General features: G+C 46.5%; 1 protein-coding gene across 1 annotated transcript in view; it reads right to left on the reverse strand.

Annotated features, from left to right (window-relative positions):
- Window positions 1-443: 443 nt before the first annotated feature.
- ETFA (electron transfer flavoprotein subunit alpha) overlaps window positions 444-26,325 on the reverse strand; it is a 72,948-nt gene continuing 47,066 nt past the window's right edge. Inside the window, exons 10-12 of the mRNA XM_072628636.1 lie at window positions 15,666-15,731; window positions 7,246-7,326; window positions 444-718 (exon numbers count right to left, since the gene is read on the reverse strand). Coding sequence (XP_072484737.1) covers window positions 680-718; window positions 7,246-7,326; window positions 15,666-15,731 — 186 coding nt within the window. The 3' untranslated portion in view covers window positions 444-679. The remainder of the gene's footprint in view (window positions 719-7,245; window positions 7,327-15,665; window positions 15,732-26,325) is intronic.

Raw genomic sequence — 26,325 nt, forward strand, 5'->3', positions numbered from 1 at the left:
CAGTGATGGGCAGTCTGCCCGCTGTCTGCGAGATTCATCAGAGGGTCGGAGGTAGGGTGGTTAATTTTACAATAACTCACAAAAACTCTTGACTAAGGCTCAGAGAGGCCACAATCTTTATACTGGAGGATATATGCATGGTTGAGGAATGTCATCTTTCAATGTTTCAGTGTGGAATGGAGATGACCAGAGTCCTGAAGGCTACATTGGAGTGTGAGTGCATGTGTAAGTGCGTGTGCATGCAAGCATCCTCGGGGGGGGGGGGGGGGGGGGGGGGTGTACACACAGCTCAAACCATTAAACAAAGTCATAAATAACCTTCCCCGCCCATCTCCCCAGACTCTCAGGTTTGACTTCCCTAAAGCCAAAGCATGAAACGCCCATCTCCCCAGACTCTCAGGTTTGACTTCCCAAAAGCCAAAGCATGAAACGCGTCTCAGTGCCAGGCTTAAGGCTGTCAGTACTTTATTATTGGTTTTATTAGAGAATTAGAAAACATTCAAAAATGATGATGTCTGGAACCAAGAATGAACTTAAAAAGGAAAATGTGAATGTTCCCATAAAAGACATTCTGGCACTTTTGGAATTTAACAAAATTGAAATCAGCCTTCCACGCTTTCCAAGGCATCTGTGATTTTGGGTGATTGCCCATCTCAAACCATGACCTACGGTGGTTTCGTCATTTCTTCTTCAGTATCTCGGTCATCTCAGGAACTACCTGCAAATGAAAACCAAACAGGGAACTCAGGCACGAAGGAATCTTGTGGGCCGGCCGGTATTCATGGCACAGAGAACCCTGCTGTGCTCCCCCTGCCCAGCCAGGAGGGCAACGGCAGCAGCAGGGGATGCAAGATGCTCTGCTCCACAAAGAAACTGGATGAGAAATGGTTTGTGCACAGAGAGACCCCACAAAACACCTGTATGTTCTCTCTATATGGGAGCCCCAACCTCCTGCTCACTCTCCCCAGGCCTCAAGCCTGCCCTGATCCTTCCAGGCAGCACAGCTTAGAGGTAATAATGACTCAATGCTGCAAACACTTATTAAGCACCTGCTGCATGCAAAGCCCTCACAGTCTAGGAAGGAAGATATGCCATCCACGCAGATCACCATATTACAAACAACTACAATCAATGCAAAACAAAGTACAGTATGAGGTCTAGCACCATCCTGAGAGGGGAGATCACAGAAGGCTTTGGGGGAAAAGGTGCCCTCTGAGCGGGGCAGCTGACGGGAGAGGGACTGGTGAGAAGCAAGGGAAGCCTGGGACACCCTGCTTGGTGGAGGCCCTGAGGAGGAGATAATGGCTGGAAAGGGATCATTTACATGGCATGTTACACCCATCACCTCCCTGGAGCCTCAGCACCCCCACAGTATTCAGTTAATCGGGCTAGAACACAGCAATGCCAGGGGGTCAGGGAGCAGAGACATACAAGGAGCCCTGGGGACAGCCTGCACAGATGGGCTCACTTTCTACTGTGCTCCTCTGGCTACCCCACACTGCCAGCTCACTGACCCCTGAGCATTCACAAAGTCACAAGGTCAAATTGGCTGTCCATCCAGGGGGCAGGGCACTTCTTCCACCCTCTGGACACAGAGGAGACGGCTATGCTATGCAGACAGGAGCTGCTCAATGAAGGCTCATTCAAGAAATAGTGGTGATCAGCAGTGATCAGTCTGTGCAAGTGGGCACTACATGAGAAATCAGGTGCAACTGTAAACATCTCAAAGACCCTCCCAGGAGTGCTGGGGTGGGCATCACCTCCCCTGCACACCCTGAAGTAACAAACTTGAAAGGAAGCATTCAATCCCAGGACATCTTCTATAGTGTAAAGTCTTGAGGCTGACATGAGAGACTCAAAAATGAGATCACAGTAACCCACACTGATACCGGAATTTCTAAGTCTTCTATAACTTTGGGAACAAAGGTGATTCCACATTATCCTGTCACCTCAGCCAGCACTTCAATTTCATTTCCAATTTCTCATACTCTGCTCTGGGTACAGAAGATGGAGCTGAGAGGGCTCTCAGAGACAGAGTTCAGTCCTAAGGAAGCTGTGGCCCAGAGGGGACATGTCCTGTCCAAGGTCACCCAATCCAGTGAGTGGCAGAGTCCAGACTTGAAGTCAGATCTTCCAACTGCCAACTCCCGAGCTCATTCCAGCGGGCTGCCAGAGCCCAATGGGTAATGGGACTATTCCAAACCCTGCATCTTGTTTACGTACCAGCCCTGGTCTGCTTCAGAGCCCTACTGCCCACCGCCCATAAGGCTTGTGTTTGGGCACTCTGCAGGAGCGCTGGTACAAGAAAGAGCCCATGGGCCAGTAGGTCAACAGCAGATTCTTGTGATGTGCAATATGCCTGAAAACTTAGCCTGGCAGTTCCAGCAAACTATCAGTTACCTTGTCTTTGTGAGGGCTGTGGGTTGCCCCAGCTCACAAAGATCCCGGCTGAACTCACCACTGATGAAGATGCTTCTCAATTATTTAAGAGAGCTACATTTCCATTAGGTGGAAATAATGTGTTCGTACAAAATTTATTAAGGAAATTGTCGACATGTTGTTGGTTCCGAATGTCGCTTTGTCTCTACCTTACTGAAAGGTCCATATTTGCACCCAGGCCAGCAGGCGCTCACTCAGGGATGGCACTAAGTGCTGGCACACTTTCTCTGCCTGCTCCTTGATGCACAGACTATGAGCTCATTCATACCACCCACACAGGATACATGCAGGTCAATCTGCAGGTGGCAATGCCCAAGGCTGGCACAACTTCCTGATAAGCATGATGGAGCCTCCTCTTCTATTAAAAATATATATATTTTGTGCAGAAGCTATTTTTTTCTCTGCCTGTCTTTGCTGAAGTGGTAAAAACATTCACAGGAGCTGTTCTCAATGGACATTAATAGAATTATACTAAGAGTATCTATACCCTGGCTCATTCAGGAAAAAGAAAATGATATTTAGATTCATAATAAAAAAAAAGGGCATTTTAAAAGAAACAAAGAAAAATGCTAACTCTGGGTGCTCAGGGCTTTTCTGTACATCTGAAAAGTGCTGATGGATGGGCCCGTTTGCCTCCTTTAGCCTGCTTCCCTATCTGAAAACTGAAACACTATGTATCACCCTCTCCCTGGGTTAGTGAGAGGAAAGTACTTTGTAAATGTTGCTGTGCTAGAGAAGTGACAGCTCCTATGATCTATTGATAGTGTTGTCATTTAAATGATCTCCGCAGATGTCATGGGGGAGGTGGTCATGACAACCGTCAACTGGCCTTTTATGAAGCACCAGGCTCTGTGCCATGGGACTGGGGAAGAGAGGGGGGGAAACAGAGGGGGTAAAAAAGTCCACAAGTCTGGCAAGATTTAAGTTGCTGACAGGAATCCCACCTAGAGGTTTCATGTACTCAGCACATTTTTACTGAGTCCTGAGGATAGATTCAGTCCTACCCCTCCAAGCATTAGACAGATGGGAGGCCTGAAGCCTCGGTTCCCCATCTACAAAACAAGAGACCTGGACAATGAAGTTCCAAACCACATGATCCTTCAAAAAAATGCCAGATATGGTTGCTCCTGTCCTTCAAGAACTCACTAGAACAAAAAGGGCCCTGGAGGTTATTTTAGATACAACTGAGCCTCTTTAGTTGTGGAAAGCTGCTTGAAGGCCTAGAAGCATTTGGTATTAGTCAGGCCCAAGGGCAGGCTTCCCTGCAGGGCTGTTTGGAGAATCCAGGATATCCAGGGAAGGTGAGTACGTGCAAAGGGATGAGGTGCAAAGAGCCCCTCCTGGTGCTCCTGTACTTTTCTGAAAGTAATAAGCAATCACTAGGAAAGGAATGATGATCTTCCAAGGGGGCTCCTCCTGGGGGAGGGGAGGAACTTTCTCCCCCAGGGAGACCAAAGCCAATAATCAATGACTCAGCAGACAAGACCCAAAGAAGTGACTCACCATGTAGTCCGTGCCAGAGGGCACTGAACCCGGGTCTCACCAGCTTTGGGGCAGCACATGACCTAGTCTCTTGATGTTCAGCATTCAAATGGCTGTCACATGGAAGAGGGATTAGGCTTGGTGGAAGTGGCAAAGAGACAGGTTTAAAGGAAACTTCCTGAGAAGAACTATGTCCTCATGGATCAGGCTCCCCCCCTGAAGGTCTCTGGGCCAAGGCTGGATGTCCCTCTGTCAGGGTGGGTGCAGACAGGATCTGAGGCCAAGCAAGCCAACATCCATCTCTCCTGCATGACCACACATCTATCAGGCACCCCTCCATCTGATCTAGTCTAGGCTAGATGTGCCCAGTAGCCTGCCCTCACATCCTGATCTCTAGTTCTCTCTAGAGACTGGGAATGTGCAGAAACAGGGTGAACAAAGGCAAGAGGGAGAACTCTTTCTCCATTTATAACTGTCCCTGCCATCTGAACCAGGCCAGCAGAACTGCTTGATGCCAGCTGCCAGTGGAATGCCCTCCCTGGAGTTAACTTCCTAATACCACATGTGGTTCATACACAAGGCAGTCAGCATACCAGGGCTACCCAAGGGAGGTCTGAAGCAGCCAGCCAGGCTTGGAAGCCCCCTCAGAGGCTGCCATTTCTCAGGATCTTCCCATGCCTAGAAAGAAGAGCCTGTTCCCCTTCAGGAAAAGTCCTCTTTGCTACCATGTTGTGGTTGCAAACCCAGGCCCTCCATGGGCTACAAGGCCTCTGACCCCCTGCCTGCCCTCATCCAGAGACCCCAGCTGGCCAATCCTTTCCTAAAAAGTGGCCCCCTTTTTCTCCTTTGTTCGTATTCTTTCTTCACAACATGACTAATGTGGAAGTGTGTTTAATGTGGTTGTACGTGTAGAGCCTATATCAGATTGCATGCCATCTTGAGGGGGGAAGTGAGAGAGTGGAGGGAGAGAGAAAAAAATCTGAAACTCAAAATCTTATAAAAGTCAATGCTGAAAACTATCTTTACACATAATTGGAAAAAATAAAATACTATTAAGTGGAAAAACAAAAACCAGCTAAAAAAAATGGCCCCTACAGTACTTCCACAGGACTGGGGCAGGGACAGCCTGAGTACCTAGGTGAAGCCGGCCCTTCCCTCTTCTCAGATGGCCCAGGATGGAGAGAGCCCTCAGACTGAGCTTGGCCTCATTTTCACTACTGCATAACCTGGTTCAAACAGGCTGCCTAGAACAGGAGTCTTCATGGAGGAAGGGCATTCAGGCTGAACTCCAGAGAATTCAGAAATAGAACACAGGAGAGCTGGAAAAGACCTTAAAGATCATTTAGTTCAACCAATTCTGCTGATGAGAAACTGAGTCCTGGAGAGGGGAAGGGTCTCCCCAAGGTCACACAGCAAATCAGGGGCAGAAATTTGGGTCATAGGATATGACAACTGGAAAATGTCTTAGAGACAATCTGGTATAACCACCTTGGCTTTCCAGATGAAGACACTGCCTGCACCAAGGCCCAGAGGGAGAGCCCACAGTGGGATCTGCACCCAAGTCTTCTCTCAGCCCTTGTGGACATATGAGGAAGTCACAACTCAGAGAGGGGAGGAGGGAGCATGAGCTTGCAAGGGAAGAGCCAGGAACAGCTCTTAGCTCCTTGGCTTCTCACCACCACTACAGCATAATCCAAATACAGGAAATGGGGCCAATACCACACCCTGGGAAGATGTGAGATGCGCTTTCAGGGCTGGTCTCCCAAAAGCCAGCTGATGACACTCTAGCCTTCTTCCACTTCCCTGGGCTTACTTATTTGGGGTTACCCTGTTCTCCTCCAGGAGGAAGAAGCTCTCAGACTTTCATTTTTCCTTTGTATCTCAGCATCCGGCAAAATGTCAGGGCTGCCTAACAGTGGGCTGAACTGGATTAAATACATACAGGTAAAGCAGGACCACTGAGGCCCTCAAAATGGCACCACAAGAAAGTGTCGATCCCAATTATCTTGCCATTCTGTAGCCTGCCAGTCCATATGCTACAGAGACAAGGCAGCAATGAATGTTTAACTTAATCTCATTTTTCAATGAATGAATCAAAATATCTCCTAATCCTCTGCTCCCACAACTCTACTTTACAAAGAAAAAGAAAGTCAGCCTTGTAAATAAATATGAAAAACTCAATAGGGTCCAACACTTTTTAAGCAGCCTTCCTTTCCCACTAAGACATGACCAGGAACCAAAGGAAAGAGAGCAACATTTTTTCTCAACTCACAGAGCAAAACCAACAGCTCTGAGCCAATTCACACACAGTGAATCCCAAGGCTGAACTAACTGAACTGCAAATTTTTTGGCAAGATTTAGTTTTATGCTTAATATGGCTGCCTAGGAAAGTGTCCCAGTGTTTTTAATGACCCCAAAGCTTCTCCCTGAAACAAAGACACATCGTTTGAACCATTATCTTCCACTGACACTAAAGGCTGAGTCATGGAAGGCAATCATCCAGTCTGGCTGCAACAGGTGAAAGCAGGGCAGAGACAGCACCCTTGGAGGTGGGCTGGCCAAATGGCGCAAGGGGCCAGGAGATACAGAGGCCATGTAAGGCCAAGTAAGATTGCAGAATTGGAACAAGGTCCCCTTGTGGAGGATGGATGAGGAGGAAACTGCACAGAAGGAGAAGGAGCCCACCCTGCCCAGAGGCCTGCACCTGCTGAACCATATTCCAGGAAGGATGCTGTTCAGCCACAGAGGGTCTGAAAGAGGCCACCGAGAGGGAGAGTGAGGTCACTATGGGGTCTCAGAAAGGCCATTTCCCTTCCAGGGCTCTGGTTTGTTCATGAGTACAATGACTGATATCCAAAGCACTCAGCTTCACACTCCACACTGGCCTGATGAGGGGAAATATTATACCATACCTAAGAAATAACGACTCATGAAGTGCTGGTCTCAAAATACAGGAATGCTGTATGGGAAAGATGAAGAGACTAGGGCTCGGTCACTAACTGGTGGGTGGCTCAGGAGGATTCTGTTTTCTGTGGTCCCCCGTTCAACATGGTCTGAATCAGATGACTTCTATGGCCTCAGCTGTAATGTTCTACAATTTTTTTGCAGAAATTTAGTAAATGAGACGCTGGTATTTGTACACTATTCCAAGGCTTAATTTTGAGTCCTTCTTCCAGGAAAAAATGAGCACATTCCAGAAAAAGCAGTTTAGTTTCTCTTGAAAACTTCCACAAGGTCGTGACAGCCTCAAAGTCCTGACCCCGGATCTGACCCTCTCCACAGCATGCTAATGTGAAAGCTGACTCTTCCTCAAGTCACACTCACCTTAAACAAATCTGCAACGATTCCCACATCTGCCACTTGGAAAATGGGGGCCTCTGGATCCTTGTTAATTGCCACAATTGTCTGTGAAACAAGAGAAGACAAGCCCAGATTTAGCCCTCTGTTGGTAAGGGCTGGGTAGGGGCAATAGAGGGAAAATGCTCATACCCTCTCAGCCCCTGCGAGTCTCATGACTGTACTCAGGATCTGTATGTGAAAGACAGCGTGGAGTAGTAGAGAGAGGGTTGGACTTCAGGGGTCAGAAGGCTCAGGTTCCAATCTTATCTCCCACACTTAGCAGTCTGACCACGGGCAGGTCTCTCTAGCTCTAGCAGAATCATAAGCATGATACCTCCCAGAGTTCTGGTGAAATGGAATCCATTCCTATTCTTGTCTTTGGGATTCTCAAGAAGCTTGGTGAAAGGATTTGGACAAAGTTTGCACTAGCTAGATCAGTACCAGGGAGGGGAGGAGTGTTAGGGTTAGAATCCAAGGATCCCCCAGAGTCCCTTCCCACCTCAGGCACCCTGCAGTACTTGAGGTCTCTGACTCACTCCTATTCTCTTCATAAACTGGACACCTTCCAGTTACTTCTGTTTTTGGTGACACCTTCTTTGCCCCCTTTTCTGGACAAGTCATTGCTAGGAACTCCCTGGAGCCTGCTCACCTGCACCCATCATGCATTGTTTCCATTACATTCTCTATTTTAGCTGCCTTTTCTGTTGTTTTCTATTTTCACAATTATCTCATCCTTAAAATCAAATAATTAAAACATCTGATGACTCACTAGCAGTAATATAATATTTTAGAATAAAATTATTATTCTTTATCCCTCCACAACTGCCTCTATTCATAACTCTCATTATAAACAAGAGTTTTATATGAAACAGAGCACATACTTTTGAAAGACTGTCTGGTTTGCTACACTTTACAAAGCCAAGTAGGCTAAATGTCCTGAGCAGGATACATCCCATTCAGTCAATCTGCCAAACACAGCATACCACGTATTGTTTGGTATCAAACAGCATCTACCCATGCACAAGGGGACACAGACTTTGCTCACTAGTAAAACAATCCTGGGGCATCCCCTCCCCATTCCCACACTCAGATATAATCACGTAGCCCATCTTTTACAAGAACAACAAAATAAGTGTGAATGCTGCCTTTGTAGCAAGACTAAAGGTGAGCTGAGGGGCCCAGCCAGGGGCCACAGAAGAGGCACTAAGCATGGTGACAAGGGCCTCTGGGGAGGACTTCCCAAAAGGCCTGACAGAGGCCAGAGCTTCAGAGAATGAGGTGGACTGGTGACAGCAGAGCCCCACAAGCACCTGTGTGTCACATGGACTAGTTCTCTTGCAGAAAAGAATGTTCCTCCATTAAATGATGCACAATAATAAGTAAAGGCTTCTCTTCCCCTCTTCAAAGACTTGTTTTTTAACTGTGCAAATTCAAACAGAAGATGATTTGAGGATAAGAGATAAACATGAACAAGACAGTTCCCAAGGTGATGGATCCTTTTTGCAATTCCAGGATTAAAATCTGGGTCACAACTGCACATGGAAGGGGGCAGCAGGGCTGCTGAGCTCCATCCTGGTACACACAGCATGCGGGGAGAATTAGGGTCTTGGGGGTGGCTCCTCCATGAACAGAACCCAAGAGAACAGCAGTAGGCCCACAATGGGGACCCCTGAACCATCAACGTAAATGTAAGTCACAGAAATGGAACGACCTTGATTGTCTCTTCATCGGGGGAGAGAGGGGCCACAGCAGGCTCCCTTTAGCTGACTGCTCATGGGAACACGTCTGATTTGCCCCTCGCCCGGAAGCACCACATCAGAAATACTTCCTGGGATCTCTGAGTCTTATAAGCACCTCTTTTCTTTCCAAGCACAGCCTCTTTCTTCTCCTCTCAGATCTGGTCATCACAGTCACTCTATCTGGATTCTAGGTTTGCACAGAAAAGACTAGAAGCCAGTTGGATCCAACCATTCCAGCAGAGTGTTTTGTAGAGAAGGGACATCTGCACCAGACCTCCTAGAAGGACCCACTCTACACCATGTCAGGTGGTAAAACATGCCAACCTGGCCCCAGGGAAGCCTGCCATACCCACCTCTCTGCAGTTTCCAGTCAAGCTTCTCATCCTGCCCTCTGAGGTCAACCACATGATCATCCTTCAAGTGCTTAAGAGGAAGGCAGCTTGGCCTAGAATGTTCACTTGGAGTCAGAGGAGACCTCTATTAAAATTCCACTCATTACAACTCCTCATTTTGTGACTGTGACTAATTTGTCACTAGGCCTCAGTTTCTGCATCTGTGAAATGGAAACAGCTCCGGTATTTACCTCAGGGAGATGCAAGTAAGAGGCAGAGAGAGGGGAGAGAAAGGAAAAGGAAACTCATGATGGAGGAGGGAAGAGGGGTTGCTGCAGAGGCAGGAGCAGGGAGGAACCATCTGCCAACAGTGGAGCTGCAGGGGAAAGTAGAGGCCAAGGGGTCTGAGGGCTGGGCTGGCTCATTACAGGGAAGGACAGACAGCAGGTCAGAACCCTCAGGAACCACAGTGAGATTAAAGGTGGAATGAAGCAGGCGAAGGGAGCCCAATGGGCAGCGGGAACTGCAGGAAGAAGCCGAGTGGCCCGTCCTGGAAAAAGGCCCCAAGGGGCATCAAGGAGCTTCCCTCCTGCTCAGCCTGGCCCAGGACACAGGCTCTGCCTGAGCTGAGACGGAAGGACCATGCACCCCAAACAAGGAAGATGATGCCATCCAGCCCCCAGGACTCATTTTCTCTTCCCAGACTTGGTTCCTTAAGGTCGGAAACCTGGACAGCATCTTCCTCTCATCCCCCCACTGCCTTTTCTCTAGCCACAGCCTCTGGCTGAGTCTCCCTGTCTCCTCTCTCTCCACTCCAGGTTGCCCCCATCCCCCATCAAAGGCCAGAGCAGATCCTGTCACTGCCCTCCCCAAGAAACTCTGCAGTGGCTCCTGATCACCTTCAGGACCCAAGAGAAACCCCTCTGTGGAGCTTGTAGAGACTTCCTCAGACTGGCCCCAACTCCCCTTTCCACCTTCTCCTGCCCTCAGTGATGCAGCCAAACAGACCCAAAGGGCCCACCCTCCTCAACTCTGCCTGCAAAAGTCTCCCTCCCCATAAAGCCTCCCCCCAAACACCTCATCTTCATGCCAGGAGTCTCCTCTCTTCTGTCTACATTCCAATGGGTACTTGCTGTTGGCCCTCCTGGATTACCAGGGACTGTTTCATTCTTTGGATCTGTGTTCCCAGTGCCACGCACAATCCTTGGCACATAGTAGATGCTTCATAAATGTGGGGTGATTGATTAATGTCTGGACAAGAAGAGGCCTTTGCAATATCCTGGAGAGGAGAGGCCTGGGGTGGGAGCTCTGTTCCAGCACCACGCAGACCCTCCTCCGTCCTGGGTCAATAGGAATGGAGGGGCACTGTCCAAGCCAGTTGCATGGAGGACGGCATGATCTCACCCCTTGGGGAACCTTGAACTTGAAGTCCATTAAAATGTCTAGATCCTTCCAACTCCTAGACCAACCCTTCATGTGCATCTCATTCCTTGAGCTGAAGTGAAGGCTGCCAGTGGCCTTCAATCCCACTGGCTTCTCACTAAATGGACTGTGAAATTCTTCCCTCCTGCCAGGCAGATCTGTTGGGATCTTGACACTCTCATCTCTCCCTGCTGGCCATCTCTTCTATCTGCCATCAGTTCTGGGTTTGATGGATCAATGGAGAAAATGAGCCATATTTTACTGAGAGGATTAAAACTATTCAGTGTGAGGGGATACAGATCAAGACCAATGTGAATTAGCTGCCACAGCATCAACTGCAGGAGTACTGACAGAAGCAGAGGCAGCTGGAAAGAGTGCTGGGCCTGGAGTCAGAAAGATCCAAGCTCAAATCCAGCCTCAGTCACTCATGAGCTATGTGACCATGGGCAAGTCCTCTGCCTCAGCTACATAGTGGAGGTATGCACCTACCTCAAAGGGCTATTGTGAGGATCAGATGAGACAACGTGTAGTTCTCAGCACACAACTGACCCTCTATAAATGCACTTCCTGCACTATCACACGGTGAGGTGCAATCCAAGAATCGCTATCTCTGATAGATGTGCAGACTGAGGTCAGAGAGGGGACTTGCCCAGGGTCATCCGGCTGTCCTCACTCAGTCCCTGTGGGTTCCCCACACTGAGCCACCACCTTGACGTTCAGAGCAAGTCCTTAGCCAGGCTCCTCCAACATTACTCTGGCCTCAAGTCTAGTAGTAATGCTCCTGCTGTCGACATCATCCCTGAAGGTGAGCAGGGATTGGCACCAGGATCTGCCAGGTAGGAGATGGCTCGAGAAACCCCCAAACAGATCTGGAAAATAATATTTCACATTTCTTCCCCTTTAATTCAACAGTTACACGTTCCCTCATGGTGTCCCTGTTTTCATGGCTTAGTCCAGAAACCTGCCTGGCTGGTCCTTGGATTGATCTGTTTAGTGGTTTAAACAGGATCCTAGAGGCACTTTTACAAGGCAGACATTAAACTTTTTAAAGTTTGATGACATTTTCTATCAAGCTTCCATGCGAGTAGATAAATGCACAAGTGTCAGGCATCACTGACTCTATGAAAGACTAAGTTCATAATTCAAATTATACCTTGTTATGCATGAATTAACACGTCACATTCTGAAATATACAACATCCCTAGACTCAACAGCCGTCCAGGCCTCTACAAGTCCAAAGCAATCTAAGCAGCAAATTAAAAGCAAGTTTTTCCTCTCCAATCATTTTTGGATTTTACCTAACAATTAGGTGTCATTTGATTTTCTTTTTTTTTTTCTTTTTTTTTTTTAATTTAACTTTTAACATTTATTTTCACAAAGTTTTGGGTTACAAATTTTCTCCCCTTTTATCCCCTCCCCCCCCAAACCCAAGCATTCTAATTGCCCCTGTGACCAATCTGCTCTCTCTTCTATCCTCCCTCTCTGCCCTTGTCTCCGTCTTCTCTTTTGTCCTGTAGGGCCAGATAGCTTTCTTTACCCCTTAACCTGTATTTCTTATTTCCTAGTGGTAAGAACATTACAGTTGATCCTAACACTTTGAGTTCCAACTTCTTTAGCTCCCACCCTCTCCACCCCTTCCCTTTGGAGGACAAGCAATTCAATATAGGCCAAATCTGTGTAGTTTTGCAAATGATTTCCATACTAGTTATGTTGTATAGGACTAACTATATTTCCCTCCATCCTATCCTGTCCCCCATTACTTCTATTCTCTTATGATCCTTTCCCTCCCCATGAGTGTCGACCTCGGATTGCATTCTCCTCCCCATGCCCTCCCCTCTATCCTCCCCCCCACCCTGCTTGTGCCCTTGTCCCCCACTCTCCTGTTTTGTGAGAGAGGTTTTCCTGTCAAAATGAGTGTGCATTTTGTTCTTTCCTTTAGTGGAATGTGATGAGAGTAGACCTCATGATTTTTTCTCGCCTCCTCTCTTTATCCCTCCACTAATAAGTCTTTTGTTTGCCTCTTTTATGAGAGATAATTTGCCCCATTCAATTTCTCCCTTTCTCCTCCCAATATTTCTCTCTCACTGCTTGATTTCATTTTTTTTTTTGAGATATAATCCCATCCTCTTCAATTCACTCTGTGCACTCTGTCTCTATGTATGTGTACGTGTGTGCATGTGTGTGTGTGTGTATTCCCACCCAGTACCCAGATACTGAAATGTTTCAAGAGTTACAAATATTGTCTTTCCATGTAGGAATGTAAACAGTTCAACTTTAGTAAGTCCCTTATGACTTCTCTTTGCTGTTCACCTTTTCATGGTTCTCTTCATTCTTGTGTTTGAAAGTCAAATTTTCTTTTCAGCTCTGGTCTTTTCATCAAGAAAACCTGAAAATCCTCCATTTCATTGAAAGACCATTTTTTCTCCTGAAGTATTATACTCAGTTTTGCTGGGTAGGTGATTCTTGGTTTTAGTCCTAGTTCCTTTGACTTCTGGAATATCCTATTCCATTCCCTTCGATCCCCTAATGTAGAGGGTGCTAGATCTTGTGTTATCCTGATTGTATTTCCACAATACTTGAATTGTTTCTTTCTAGCTGCTTGCAATATTTTCTCTTTCACCTGGGAATTCTGGAATTTGGACACAATGTTCCTAGGAGTTTCTCTTTTTGGATCTCTTTCAGGCAGTGTTCTGTGGATTCCTTGAATATTTATTTTGCCCTCTGGTTCTAGAATCTCAGGGCAGTTTTCCTTGATAATTTCATGGAAGATGATGTCTAGGCTCTTCTTTTGATCATGGTTTTCAGGTAGTCCCAGAATTTTTACATTGTCTCTCCTGAATCTATTTTCCAGGTCAGTTGTTTTTCCAATAAAATATTTCACATTATCTTCCATTTTTTCAATCTTCTCGCTATGTTCTGTGATATCTTTCTCATAAAGTCCTTAGCGTCCATCTGTGCCATTCTAGTTTTGAAAGAACTATTTTCTTCAGTGAGCTTTTGAATCTCCTTTTCCATTTGGCTAATTCTGCTTTTGAAAGCATTCTTCTCCTCATTGGCTTTTTGAACCTCTTTTGTCAATTGAGTTAGGCTAGTTTTCAAGGTGTTAATTTCTTCAACATTTTTTTGGTTCTCCTTTAGCAGGGAGCTGATCTGCTTTTCATGCTTCTCTTTCATCCCTCTCATTTCTCTTCCCAGTTTTTCCTCCACCTCTCTAACTTGATTTTCAAAATTCTTTTTGAGCTCTTCCATGGCCTGAGCCCATTGGGTGGGCTGGGACACAGAATCCTTGATTTCTGTGTCTTTGTCTGATGGTAAGCATTGTTCTTCCTCATCAGAAAGGAAGGGAAGAAATGTCTGTTCTCCAAGAAAGTAGCCATCAATAGTTTTATTTCTTTTCCCTTTTCTGGGCATTCTCCCCAGCTACTGACTTGACCTCTGAATATTTTCCTCACACCCACCTCGCCTCCTGGTCCTCCCAGCCAGCATTTGGGGACTGGGATTCAAATGCTGCTTCCCGCCTTAGGGCTTTTGGCGGGGGCAGGGCTGCTATTCAGTGTGAGAATTAAGTTCAGGTGTTGAGGTCTGGGCAGGGCCACCTCTCAGGCTCAGTTTCCTCAGGGGGTTTATGTACAGACCTTCCACAATGGATCCAGGCTCCCGCCCCGCTTGGGGAGCCCCTGTCTGCAACCGCCTCTCAGCTTCTATCTCCCGGGGGGGCCCGAGCCATGGGGGCACCCCACTCCCCTCTCGACCCGCCAAAGAGACTCTCTCACCAACCCCTGTCACCTGTGGGTGGAGGGGCTTGTGCCACCGCTGGAGATCCCATCCCTGAAGCCTGCTCGGATCTGTACCTCTCGGAGCCGCGGCCACCGCAGGTCTGGGCTGGGCTCCGCGTCGCGCTGCGACGGACCTTTTGCGAGAGGTTTGCAGGTCCCTCTGTGGGTGGAGGGACCTGCGTGGCCGCTGGAGATCCCGTCCCCGTAGCCCGCTCGGATCTTTTCCTCACGGTGTTGCGGCCGCTGCAGGGCTGCACTCAGCTCCCAGTCCCGGCGCCCAGTCCGCAGCGCGGAGGACCCACCGCGAGAGGTTTGCAGGTCTCTCCAGAACAGAAATCTCCCTCGCTCCAATATTCCATGGCCTCTGGGTGCAGAATTCGCCGTGAGTTGGTCCCCTCTAGCCGTTCTGTGGGTTCGGAGCTATGTGTATGTGCGTCTTTTTACTCCGCCATCTTGGCTCCGCCCCCGTGTCATTTGATTTTCAAACTGACCATGACCTAGTGTTTGTGCTCAAAATGGTCCTTTGTGGGTGGGTCTAAGATAGGAAGAAGGAAAGGTCTGACTTGGGAACTGGACAGACCTTTTACTAGCCACACAACCCTTACCACTGAGTCACACTATCTTCATCTTAAAATCAGGATAATAATACCTCCTAAGACTACCTCACATCCCAGGGCTCTTGTGAAGCTTACAGAATGCACAGAGAGTACCTCACAAACTTTAAATAGCTGTGTATAAGCCAGCTACTATCATCAAAAGAGTGAGCTCACACTCCAGTTAAGCCCCCTGAAGGCAGGAGCTAATTTCTGCCAGTCCAGAGATCAGCGAGGAGTTGGCATTTAATACACATCATCAGAATGGGCCCAAACCCCCTTTCATTGGGCAGAAGGCATAAAGTAGGGTCCTGAAGTCAAAGAACCAGAGATTAAGGGTCACCGCTTCATTTTACACTGTTAGGGTCACATGGTAAGCTGACAGCCAATGAGGCCCCAGCCTCCTGACTCCTGGTCAAGTCCAGGGCTCTCTCCACTGCTCCATGCTGCATCTCAAGGCAACGAGCCTCAGACATTAACTATTTAAGCAAGTCACAGAGAACCACATCATCAAAGACCCAGCAGCGACACCCCGTGAGTTACCTTGCTGTCTTTCATTCCTGCTAAATGCTGGATGGCTCCAGATATTCCCACAGCGATATACAGTTCCTGTAACCAAAATGGTGACATCATTAATAGACATTGATGCAATGAGACATTCTTAAAAGCCCAGACCTCAGTGTTAGTGTCACTTTGTGTAATACGTCAAAAGAGGCACGCTGTCGCCAGCATAGTCAGGCAGTCCCTAAGGATTTGTTAAGCATCTACTATGTGCCAGGAACCATGCCAAGTGCCAGGAATACAAAAAGTGGCAAAAGAACAGCTCCTACCCTTCATTTGCAACCTAATGGAACAAATACCATGCAAGAAGATGTGTACAAACACTACATAGGAAAGAATTGAGAGGGAAGGCACTCAGATTAAAAAAAGGTTGTGGAATGTTTTCCTGCAGGTGGGATTCTGGAAGGACTTAAAGGAAGCCTGGAAGCATTCCAGCCAGGGAGAACGGCCTGAGCTGAGATGGAGGGTCTTGTCTGTGGGTGGACAAGCACCTGCTGTGCAGCACAGCATAAGAAGGCTGAGAAGGCAGGAGGGGCTGGAGGACAAGGGTTCTGAATGCCAAACACAGCATTCTATATTTGTTTCTGGAGCCAACAGTGAGCCATTGGAGTCTATTGAGTAGGAGGGTCACATGACCAGGCCTGTGCCTTAAGAAACCTTTTGGTGGCTGAAGGGAGGATGGACTGGATTGGGGAGAGACCTGAGGTGGGCAGAACTCTGCCCCGCTCCCCATACCTCATCCCATCCCCAGCAGGTGAGAAATGATGAGGGCCTTCCACGTCTCAGTAACTGGTTTCCAGGAAATGTTGTGAACCAAATAACCCGGCCACCTGTCCTCCAAACTCTCTCATACCAACAAGATGTGACAGCAGTGGTGGTCACTTTGCTTGGGTCCGCTGTGAGTCATGAGGACTTCAGTGACCACAGCCAGATGTTAATGTCATGTGTTACAACATGTTCCTTGTACAGAAAAGGAGGAATGGGAAGGCACTCCTTATATCAATGCCTTCTTCCCTCTGAGCCTTTCCCCAGATGTCCTAGCTCAGGGACCTACAGCCTACGTATTTGTGCTCCTCACTGAGACAAAGAGCAGACAGTGTGGCATCAGCAAGACCTGCGTCCAAGTCTGGACTCTGATGAACACCAGCTGTGTGACTGTGCAAATCACCCAAACTCCAGATGCTCTAGGAAATTAGCCAAGACTAGGAGCAGAGAAAGTGCCAACCTCCCTTGCTGGAAGATGTCTCCTTCCCAGGGAGAAATTATAGGCCCACATTTGAACCTTCTCCCCAGCCTTCCCTGGGCATTCCATAAATGGTGCCTTGTATTGAGTTCATTTTCCATGGGTGTCTTGCCTGCCAAGGTAGACTGGGAGCCTCTTGAGGGCTCTGTGTCCTCAGCACAAGGGCTTCAACAAATGTGTTACTCATGATAAGAAGAGGAAAAGTTAAGGCTACCTAACAGGTCAGAGCCAATCCTCATCCTCTGTCTGAATTTTAAAAGCAGCTGTATGTAAAGATTAACATAAAATGTAGCATCACAGAAAACAAATCATTTCTTTTAATGAGTACTTAGTTAAGAGAACTGTTTTTTTCTTATGTGCAATAAGGTCACATTTTAAACTCCAAAGTTACAACCACATTTCAACTGTGCCAACAAGCCTTGACTTGGGTGTGGAGAGGAGAAGGTACATTGAACACATGACCAAATCTCGGCAACTGACAAATAGATAATGAAATCCTGTCACAGATGACAGTGACACCTCTGTCCCAGAGGCAGCTCCAAAGTACATGGTTTTATTAGAAGTTAGAGATGGAGAAACTTCCATTCCCATGACAAAAAGGTGAGCGGCTCTCCCCTGGCAGCTTGCTCTGCACTCTACCCATGCTCTAATTAACAAATGTTTACTGAGAGAGACAGGCAGAAAGAAGGCAAGAGAGGGGTCTGAAACCACAAAACTTTAAAGATGGATGTACTACTTCTCCTTTTTCACAGCCTCTTGCTATCTGGGGATTTGGGGGAAATCTCTTCTATTCTATAGGCCTCCGTTCCCATACCTAAAATGAGAGTGGAGATGTCTCCTGATAATCCATTCCCGCTCGGATGTTTTATAATTCCCTCCAATGCACTAAGGGCACATCACTGGGTTTGATCTTCAGAAAGCCAAAGATTCTAGGGAACTCAACGTCTCCCCTACCCAACCTCAAGTGGTTCCGGGACACTAGAGCACCACTTTGTTACAAAAGGAAATGTACAATCCTGAGAAGAATAAATTGCCTATGTTAGGTTACTCCCCCAAATCACTCTAAGATCAATACAGTTACTGCTGCCGGAAGGTACAGGAAGTCACCTCTCAATGGAGAGACAGAGGCAGTGTGTTGGGGGATGGGAAATACCCAGGAGAAAGTGAGAGAAGGGTTAGGGTTAGGGGTGCACTCCCTCCTTGAATACATCAATGCATGACTTAGGAGTCAAACCAAGGCGGATACACTGTGAACCACCAAGGTGGACAGAGAGACCTCGAGTGATAGAAACATGCCTTGGCTTCCTTTAAAAATATACCAGCATCAGACTAATATATGATTGGTGGAACTGTCAATTAGTCCAACCATTCACAAAAAGTTTCAAATCATGCTAAAAAAAATGACTTAAATGTCTACCTCCGGTGACTCCTAGCTCTATCTCACTGCTACACATCGCACTCCTAAGGAGACAGAAGACAAGGTTCTCATTTTCATTAAAATATTCACAGCAGCATTTTTCTAGCTAAGAACTAGAAACATCTGGGTGCCCAGGGCAGGGGCCTGGGTTCAAATCCTGCCTCTGATACTACCTTAGCAAGCTGATCTCTTTGGGCCTCAGTCTTCTTCTAACACTAGGTGACCATTCTAGATCTACAAAAGGATGACCTAGATTCTTAAATTGGGGCAACTGGGTTTGTCAGCAACACCTCCAACGGAAGCTTTCCTGTTCCCCTCAATGATTAGCCCTCTCCTACCCTAACCAGCCACTCATCTTATTTTGTAGTTATTCTGCAAAGTTCCTACACCTGCACAGGTAGTTTCCCCTATGCAGCAGGGGCTTTTATTTTTTGTCATTTACCTCCAAGATCAAATAACAAAATCCTCTGGCCCTGGAAGATGTTCCCAGCTCTGCCTCTTCCTGCTTTTCCTGCTTGCCCTCTCCCATGGGGCTTTCTCCCTGGCTGTCCCTCCTGTGTAACCAGCTCCTCACCACCTTCAGCTTCAAGACAGCTAAACTTTCACCTTCTGTACTAGGCCTCTTCCAGTCCCCTTCCCCACCAGGGTCTGGCCTCAAAGACCATACCCTATTTGCATTGTAGATATGCTGAAGTGGGGGAGGTCCATCAGTTAAGTGATCAATAAACATTTGTTAATGGGGATTTTGTGTTCTCCAGGCTGTGAACAACACAAGCTACTGAGGGTCCTAAGATGCTACAAAGGTATTACAACAGTCCAGCCACAGCCTGTACGTTTGTTAAAGCCTAATGCATTTTTCTAGGTGACGCCCAACAATTACTAGAGACCATCTACTAAGGCAGACCCCATAGAATCAAATCACCAAGCATTTCTTAAGCACCTAGGGTGTGCCAGGCAGTGTGCCAACTCTCCTGGACCTCAGCCTAATAGGCAAATAACTAGGTAAATAGAAGATGTATGCAAACTAGATCGGAGGAGATCTGAGAGGGGAAAGCAGTAGCGGGCCTCAGGTGGCACTTTAGATGAGTCTGAAGTCAGGGAAACCAAGGCAGAGATGAGGGGCAAGGACGTGTCAGGTTTGAGGGGCAGGCACAGGTATGAAGATGGGAGGTGTGTTACAGATGGGGAATCTCACCAACTACTGTCAGAGTTTGTCTTTAAAAGCAATTAAAAAAAAAACCTCAAGCATGGCCTAAGAGAATCATTGTCACATATTTTTTACCCTCCAGTTCAACATACCTTAAAAGTCTCTCTATACATTTTCTGCTAGCCAAAAAAATTAATTTACTCACAAACACAAAGCAAACACCCACAGTGGAAAAATGGACATTCTGGACAACAGAAATGAATCAAGTTTAGGCCTCCGAGAACATCTGAGCCCTTTGCTTAAATAGGTCTGAAAGACTCAAAGAGTCCATTTCCAGTTTACTGGTTGAAAATAAGCTATTCCACACAAAGGTTTAAATACCCCCACAAGTGCTGAAACAGCAGATTCTGGGCTTTGTGCTGAACCCCCACAGGCTTTCAAGGGAAAGGAAGAGAGTGGTCGGGTCTTTCAAACACATACAGGCAATTAGCTACCAACCCAGAGATGATTTGTTTATGGTTCAAAAAGCATTTTTGTTATTCAATAATAATAATTAGCATTTACACAGCATTCTACAAATGCTAATTTATGGAGCACTTCAGACGTAGCTTCACAGCCCTAAACAGACAATCCCTGCCCTGAGGAGCTTACATCCTAAATCAGTCAGACACAAAGTAAGACCATTTGGAGAAAATGAGAGACAATGCTGGCATGGAGAACAGCAATTAAAGCTTCAAAAAGAGGTGGGATTAAAGGAAACCATCAGGAGGAAGAGGGGATCCTGGGGGGTCTTAGTGCGGATAAAGAAGAGGAGGGAAGGGTGTGGGGGAGGGGAGATGACTATGCACAGGGGAAAAGGAGGAGGAGCAAAGCAGGGTACGAAGGGCTCTCCAGACAGCTGCCAGTCCCCCCAGGCCTCGTCCACACCCAGGGAATCACTCAGGATGACCAGTCGACAGGACAGTCTAGATTGTCTCCACAAGAGAAGGTGTCAAAATAATGCAGTCCCAGGGATCAATTTCGTCTTTTAGAACCTTCTATTGGCGGATGGAAAGGCTTTTGGGCACAGAGAGTGAGTGGAACAAAGGCAAAGGCAAGTCTAACCAATATCTTTGCCTTCTCTTAAGGGTCTTCTGTTCTTGCCCTATAGCCAATGATGTGCTTTGAGTGCCTTTTCTCTGGTTTTATTGCCCTTAAGCATCCTTGGCAAAGAGAAACGTCAACAGGACTTGGAAGGACTCTCATCTCACCTTCCACAAACCAAACTCACCTGAAGAATAAGAGTGGGAGGGGACTCAAGTAGGAAGCTGGGCTGTGGGAGCTTTTGGGGGGAGGAATAAGACAGTCACTCCTTCTGGGCTTCCTTTTAATCTCTGGCAAAGGAAACTGGAAACTGCAAGCCCAGAAGTCCTCTCACCCCCAAGAATTTATAGAGAGAACCTTGGGAGAGACTCTAGCCCCCCCCCCCCCCCCCCCCCATTCTGGACGTGTTGTTTTCAGCCTAATGTGTTTGTCTTAGATCCGAGATACTCTGGTCACAGGCGCCACAGAGAGAGCCTTATTGTAAGCACACATGGGTTGATTGTGACAGCTCAGTCTGACAGCAGACCTAGAGATAGATTGATATGAGTCCTGCACATCCTAAGCTTTTCGATGTTGGCTCAAAAGAAGATCAATTATAGATTGTTTTAAGCTCAGTGGGACAGAGAACCAAAAAGGAAAATCAGCAACATAAGTTTAGCAAGTCAGCTGAAGGCACAGCCTAAGAAGGGAGATGGCCAGTAGATTCACTATCTCTGGGAGAGCAAGCAGAAAGAAAGAAAACAAATGACTGAACTTCCCGAGAGCCACAAGAGAGCAAAAGGAATTCCCCTTTCAAACAAAACTCTCAGAAGACTGTGCGCCTTTTGAACTCTCCCAATGACATATGAAATGCTAAAAGAAGGCAAACAAGTCAATGACACCTTTTCCTTCTAATCCCTGTCCTCTCCTTTATCATTAGTGTCCTAGGAGTTAAAAATCAGAGCTCATTCTTACCAGCTGGTCTAAGGAGCTGCCGTGGGGAAGAGCAGACCTTGGGAGAAATGAATCTGAGACTGCTTGGAGAGCACAGTGTGCCGGGCAAAGCCAAGGGGCTTCCCGTCCTGCCATCTCTGCCTCCTGGGTTGTTCGTAAATCCCACCTTCTAGGAAGCCTGGTGCCTTCACTCTGGGGAGTGTTTTCCATTTATCCGGGATATAGTCTGTACATGATTTTTTGCATGTAATCTCCTGCCTTAAACTCTGAGATCCTTAAGAGCAGGGACTGTCTTTGGCCTTTCTATCTCCGCACAGTACCTGGCACACAGCAGGTGTTTAATAAACATTTGACTTACTGACTACTAACAAGGACTTCACCTCTCCTAAGTTTCATTTTGACAGAGCTCTAAATGGAGGTGACAATTCTTGCTACAGAAAAGGGGAGTTATTACTATTACTTCTTAAAAGCTTGCTTTATAAAACTTATGAAAAGGGGAACATGCAGATAATAATCACAGGATTATGCCCTTTGCTTCTAGTCTGAAATGTGCAGATGAATTTCTTTATAAACAAAAGTCTCTAAACATGCATTCCTCCTTCTAAGACAAAGAATTAATGCCATGGAGGTTGTGACGCCATTACAGAGGTAACCACACACCATGGAAACAAGACACATGAATTTGAAAGTGGCCCAAGTTTACTGCACAAATTCACAGCAGTCATTTCTGGACACAGAACCACATTTGGTCTGTACCAAGTCTGGGCCAGCTCACAGCACTGTCCTGATTTCCAGTCTATATGATGAGAAAGTCATTAAAACAGCAGCATTCAATGTACTAACCAAATAGTGAATACTCCGATTGCATATGACAGTCACCAAGGTGTTTTCCCTTGAGCCCAGGGAGGGAAGTTGTACAAGCAAGCTTACACGCCATAGGAAGCCGGGGAGATGGAGAGCAGTAAAGGAGCTTGGCCAGTCACCTAGCAAGAGCCTTCTGACTTGAAGCTCCATGTTCCTTCTGCGCTATCCCGATGGCTTGGTAGAAACAAAAAAAAACCAAGTTTCTTTCAACTCACAAAGTAAAAATAATTACAGTTCAGGATCCTCGGCCACAGGCTCAGAAATAATGGGCAGAAGAGTATTACAGCCAATCTGGGATTTTAGCAGAACTTAAAATGATTTCTACTATTTTACAGAGAGGAATAAAATGGCATGACCTCAAACAGTAATTGTTACTGCTGCAACATGATATGTATACCCAGGACAAATGCCAGGTTAGGAGTTAAATGCTGTAATCTATCACAACAAATAAATGAATGAGTCTCTCTGTGAAACAGATTAACCCAACTATATTTTCTAATTACTGTAAGCCTGCTGTACCTTAATATTGTGAAAATATTTCATCTCACTGTTCCAGTCTCCCTACTTTCCCTATTGGCCAAATGTGGCTTCTTTCAGGTTCCTTCTTTTGAGGAAGGAGCCCCAGTGAGTTACTCTGTGTAATCCTCAAGCAGGATTGGGGTGAGAGTGGGCATGGAAAGCAGAGGGGCTTTGGAATCACAGGACTGGAGGTTATGTCCCAACTTATATTCCAATCTTCAGTCAGTCCCTTATCTCTCTCAATTAGGTTTCTTCACTGGTTAAAATAAGAAGCCTGGATGAGACAGCTCTAAATCTAGGAAACAATGAGCTTTTCTCGGCTAGTCTAGAGAACCTTGGAGGATCAAAAGACTGATCAGTGTATAATAAGGTCCCAAGACAATACAAAGAACCTCCAAGGGAGATTACACGAACCAACATGAGGGGCTCCAGACTAAGGCAAGGGCTGGCATCCCTCTGAAGGTGGTGTGCCATGGTTATAACCCTGGTCAGAGGAAGACAACAGAAAAAGCACTGAGAACTACAGTCAAAAGGTCAGATCAAGATCAAAGTGGCCTCTGCCACCCACTGCTTTAGGAAATCATCTCAACTCTCTGAGTCTTAAACAATTTTTTCTATAAAGAAACTGGGCTAGATTGGGAGTCTGAAAGGCCAAATTCAGCAAACTGCCGATATCTGTACAGCCTACAAGTTAAGAATGGTTTTTGCATTTTAAAATATGATAAAACTTTATTTAAATGAGTAAAAAAAAAATCCTTGTTAGCTGGTTGACCTCTGGACTATATGATCTCTAAACTGAGCTTTAAATTCTACAATCCTAATTGTTACAAGTGATCTTGGGCAAGCTGTTGAACCCATATGGCCAAGTTCCCATCCAGTTTTCATCTGGAAAGTGAAGGAGGGAATGAGCTAGTTCCCTTGCAGCCAGACCCCAGATACTAGGACAGAGTTACATACACACACCTACATGTGCACGCACATGTGTGCACACACACACACTCCCATACACACACACCCATACATACATACCCACACCCCATCCTGGTCTCCCAGGACTGCCATCATGTCTTAAAGACAGCAACTAGAGGCTGCTTATGGCGGTGCCAGTCACTCTGCCCTCTGCTTTGGAACCCCCTCAAAGGCTGCCAACTTGTTCTAAGACAAAGCAGAAAAGGTAAAAACCAAAAGATGGTGGCTTGCACACAGGGCAAACTTAGTTAAGCTGAAATTGAGCTGAATGAGGCCAGACAAGAAGGATCTAAGGAAACAACTCAGGCATACGACAAGGTCAGAACCAAAAGGCAACAATGAGACCACTTAAATCAAGAACATGGCTGCAAAGTTAAGGATCAGAGTGAGAGGACACGAAGTCACATACCCCAGAACAAAAAATTCAAAGTCCAAATCACAAGAAAGAATGTGAATGAAGTTGCATAATGGGAAGCCCAAGTCAAGAGTCAGGCAAATTAGAAGAGATTAAAAAGTACAGTATAGTTGAAAGAATACTGGGTTTAGAATCAGGTATGAATCATGGCTCTGAGACCTCCTAGCTGTCTGACCTTGGGCAATCTCTCTGAGCCTGAAAGAAGTCATGATAACATCTGCTCAGCTTGCCTCATGAGGCAAGTGGCTGGCCCCACTGGCTGTCACTGGGAGCAGTGTCATCCAGCAGGCCCAGTCTGAGACAGGACAGAGAATCTGAGGCTGATGTCAGACCTTCTCTGCAACCAACAACAATTAAAACTCAACCTCTGCATTGATGGAAGCATAGTGTCCAGAAAATCTTACTGTATTCGGCTCTGGCTGACACCACATTTTACAAGGTGGAGCATATATGGAGGATGTCAACCACTATGAAATGGGGACTCACCAAAAATGCCCTAGGACAACTGAGGGAAAGAAGCGAGATGTTCAGTCTGGAGAAAAGAAGACTGGGGAGATGCAAAGGGACATTCTGAAGTCCACAATCAAGAAAAACATTCCAACAGTGAATGCTGCCCCCAAAGAGAGGCAGCTGCCATGATGGTAGTTTCTTAGAAGTAGAAGGCTTTCTGTGGTGCGGGATGACCACTGGCTGGTCCAGGAGGAAGATTGTAGTGGGGATTCCTCTTCAGGCAAGAGAATAAATGACCACAGAGAGACATTTTCCAACTCAGAGATGTTGGGACTTTATTCCATCCCATTTAACTGTGTTAACCGTCCTTAAAGGAAGATACTGTTAAGATTACATGGAAAAACTCCATTTTTCAGGAATCATTTTTCTTCCCTGGGTCTACCAGAAATGCTTCACTGAAACAACATGTATATTAACTCTGGGCTCCCCATCATTCAGATAGCATAAGGTCACACCCTGCAGATTTACTGCCATTTACTCCTGGCATGGCAGTGAGGAATGCCACTAATGTAGGTTCCCCAAGTCTCACCTCTGTGAGAGTCTCACAATCAGGGACTGAGTGTTTGTACTTGAGACCCCCTCCCCAGGAATGACTTGAAAGGGTCACCTGTTCCGGAAAAAGCAGATGCATTCTACTAAAAAAAAATTGGCTGCAACTACCTGGCCAGAGGCTTGGCATTGAAGAAAGGCAGTGACTCCAAACAAGAGTGCAAGGAGGAAGACTGATAATGAAAGGAGCCATCATTGGTTAGTGGCCAACCTCCAGAGCTTTCTCGCCACTCAAATGGGCACATGACTGTGTCACCTCCACCGCCAAGAGTCTTCGGTCATTTTTCAATTGTGTCCAACTTCTTGACCTGTTATGAGGTTTTCTTGGCAGAGATACTGGAATGATTTGCCATTTCCTTCTCCAGCTCATTTTACAGATGGGAAACTGAGGCAAACAGCACTAAGTGACATGCCCAGGGTCACACTGCTAGGAAATGTCTGAGGCCAGATTTGAACTCAGGAAGATGAGTCTCCCCACCTCCAGGTCCAGTACTCTGTGTACTATGCCACTCAGAAGGCTCTCAAAAGACTAAATAACTTTTCCCACTCTTCCAACCCTGAAAGAGTTTTGCAGAAAAAAAAAAGTACTATTTAAATCTACAAACATACAAAAACCAAGTACAAGAACAACCAAGTACTCAAAAATTACTGAGTCAGTCAACTATTCTAGTGACCACAGGAAGTACCGGGCAAGAACCTAAACACACAGATGTGACGTGGTTTGCCCAGGGTGATATGTGAGGTGGGTTCTGAAGCCTCTTCTTCCTGACTCCAGAAGTCTGCTCAGCTGCCTCTAGATCACAGCTGCTGCTGCTGCTGTTGCTGCTACTACTGAATTATATACATACTACTACAAAATTATAAGACAAACACCATTTCCATCAAAGGTCCATTTCTTTTCATCAAAGATCCATTTCTTTTCATCAAAGACTGAGAGAATTATGTTCCTTTTTAACATAAAGATAGATTAAACCAGAGCCTTTGGATAAATCC

This window comes from Notamacropus eugenii, chromosome 1 (assembly GCF_028372415.1).
Source record: "Notamacropus eugenii isolate mMacEug1 chromosome 1, mMacEug1.pri_v2, whole genome shotgun sequence".
Lineage (NCBI taxonomy): Eukaryota > Metazoa > Chordata > Mammalia > Diprotodontia > Macropodidae > Notamacropus > Notamacropus eugenii.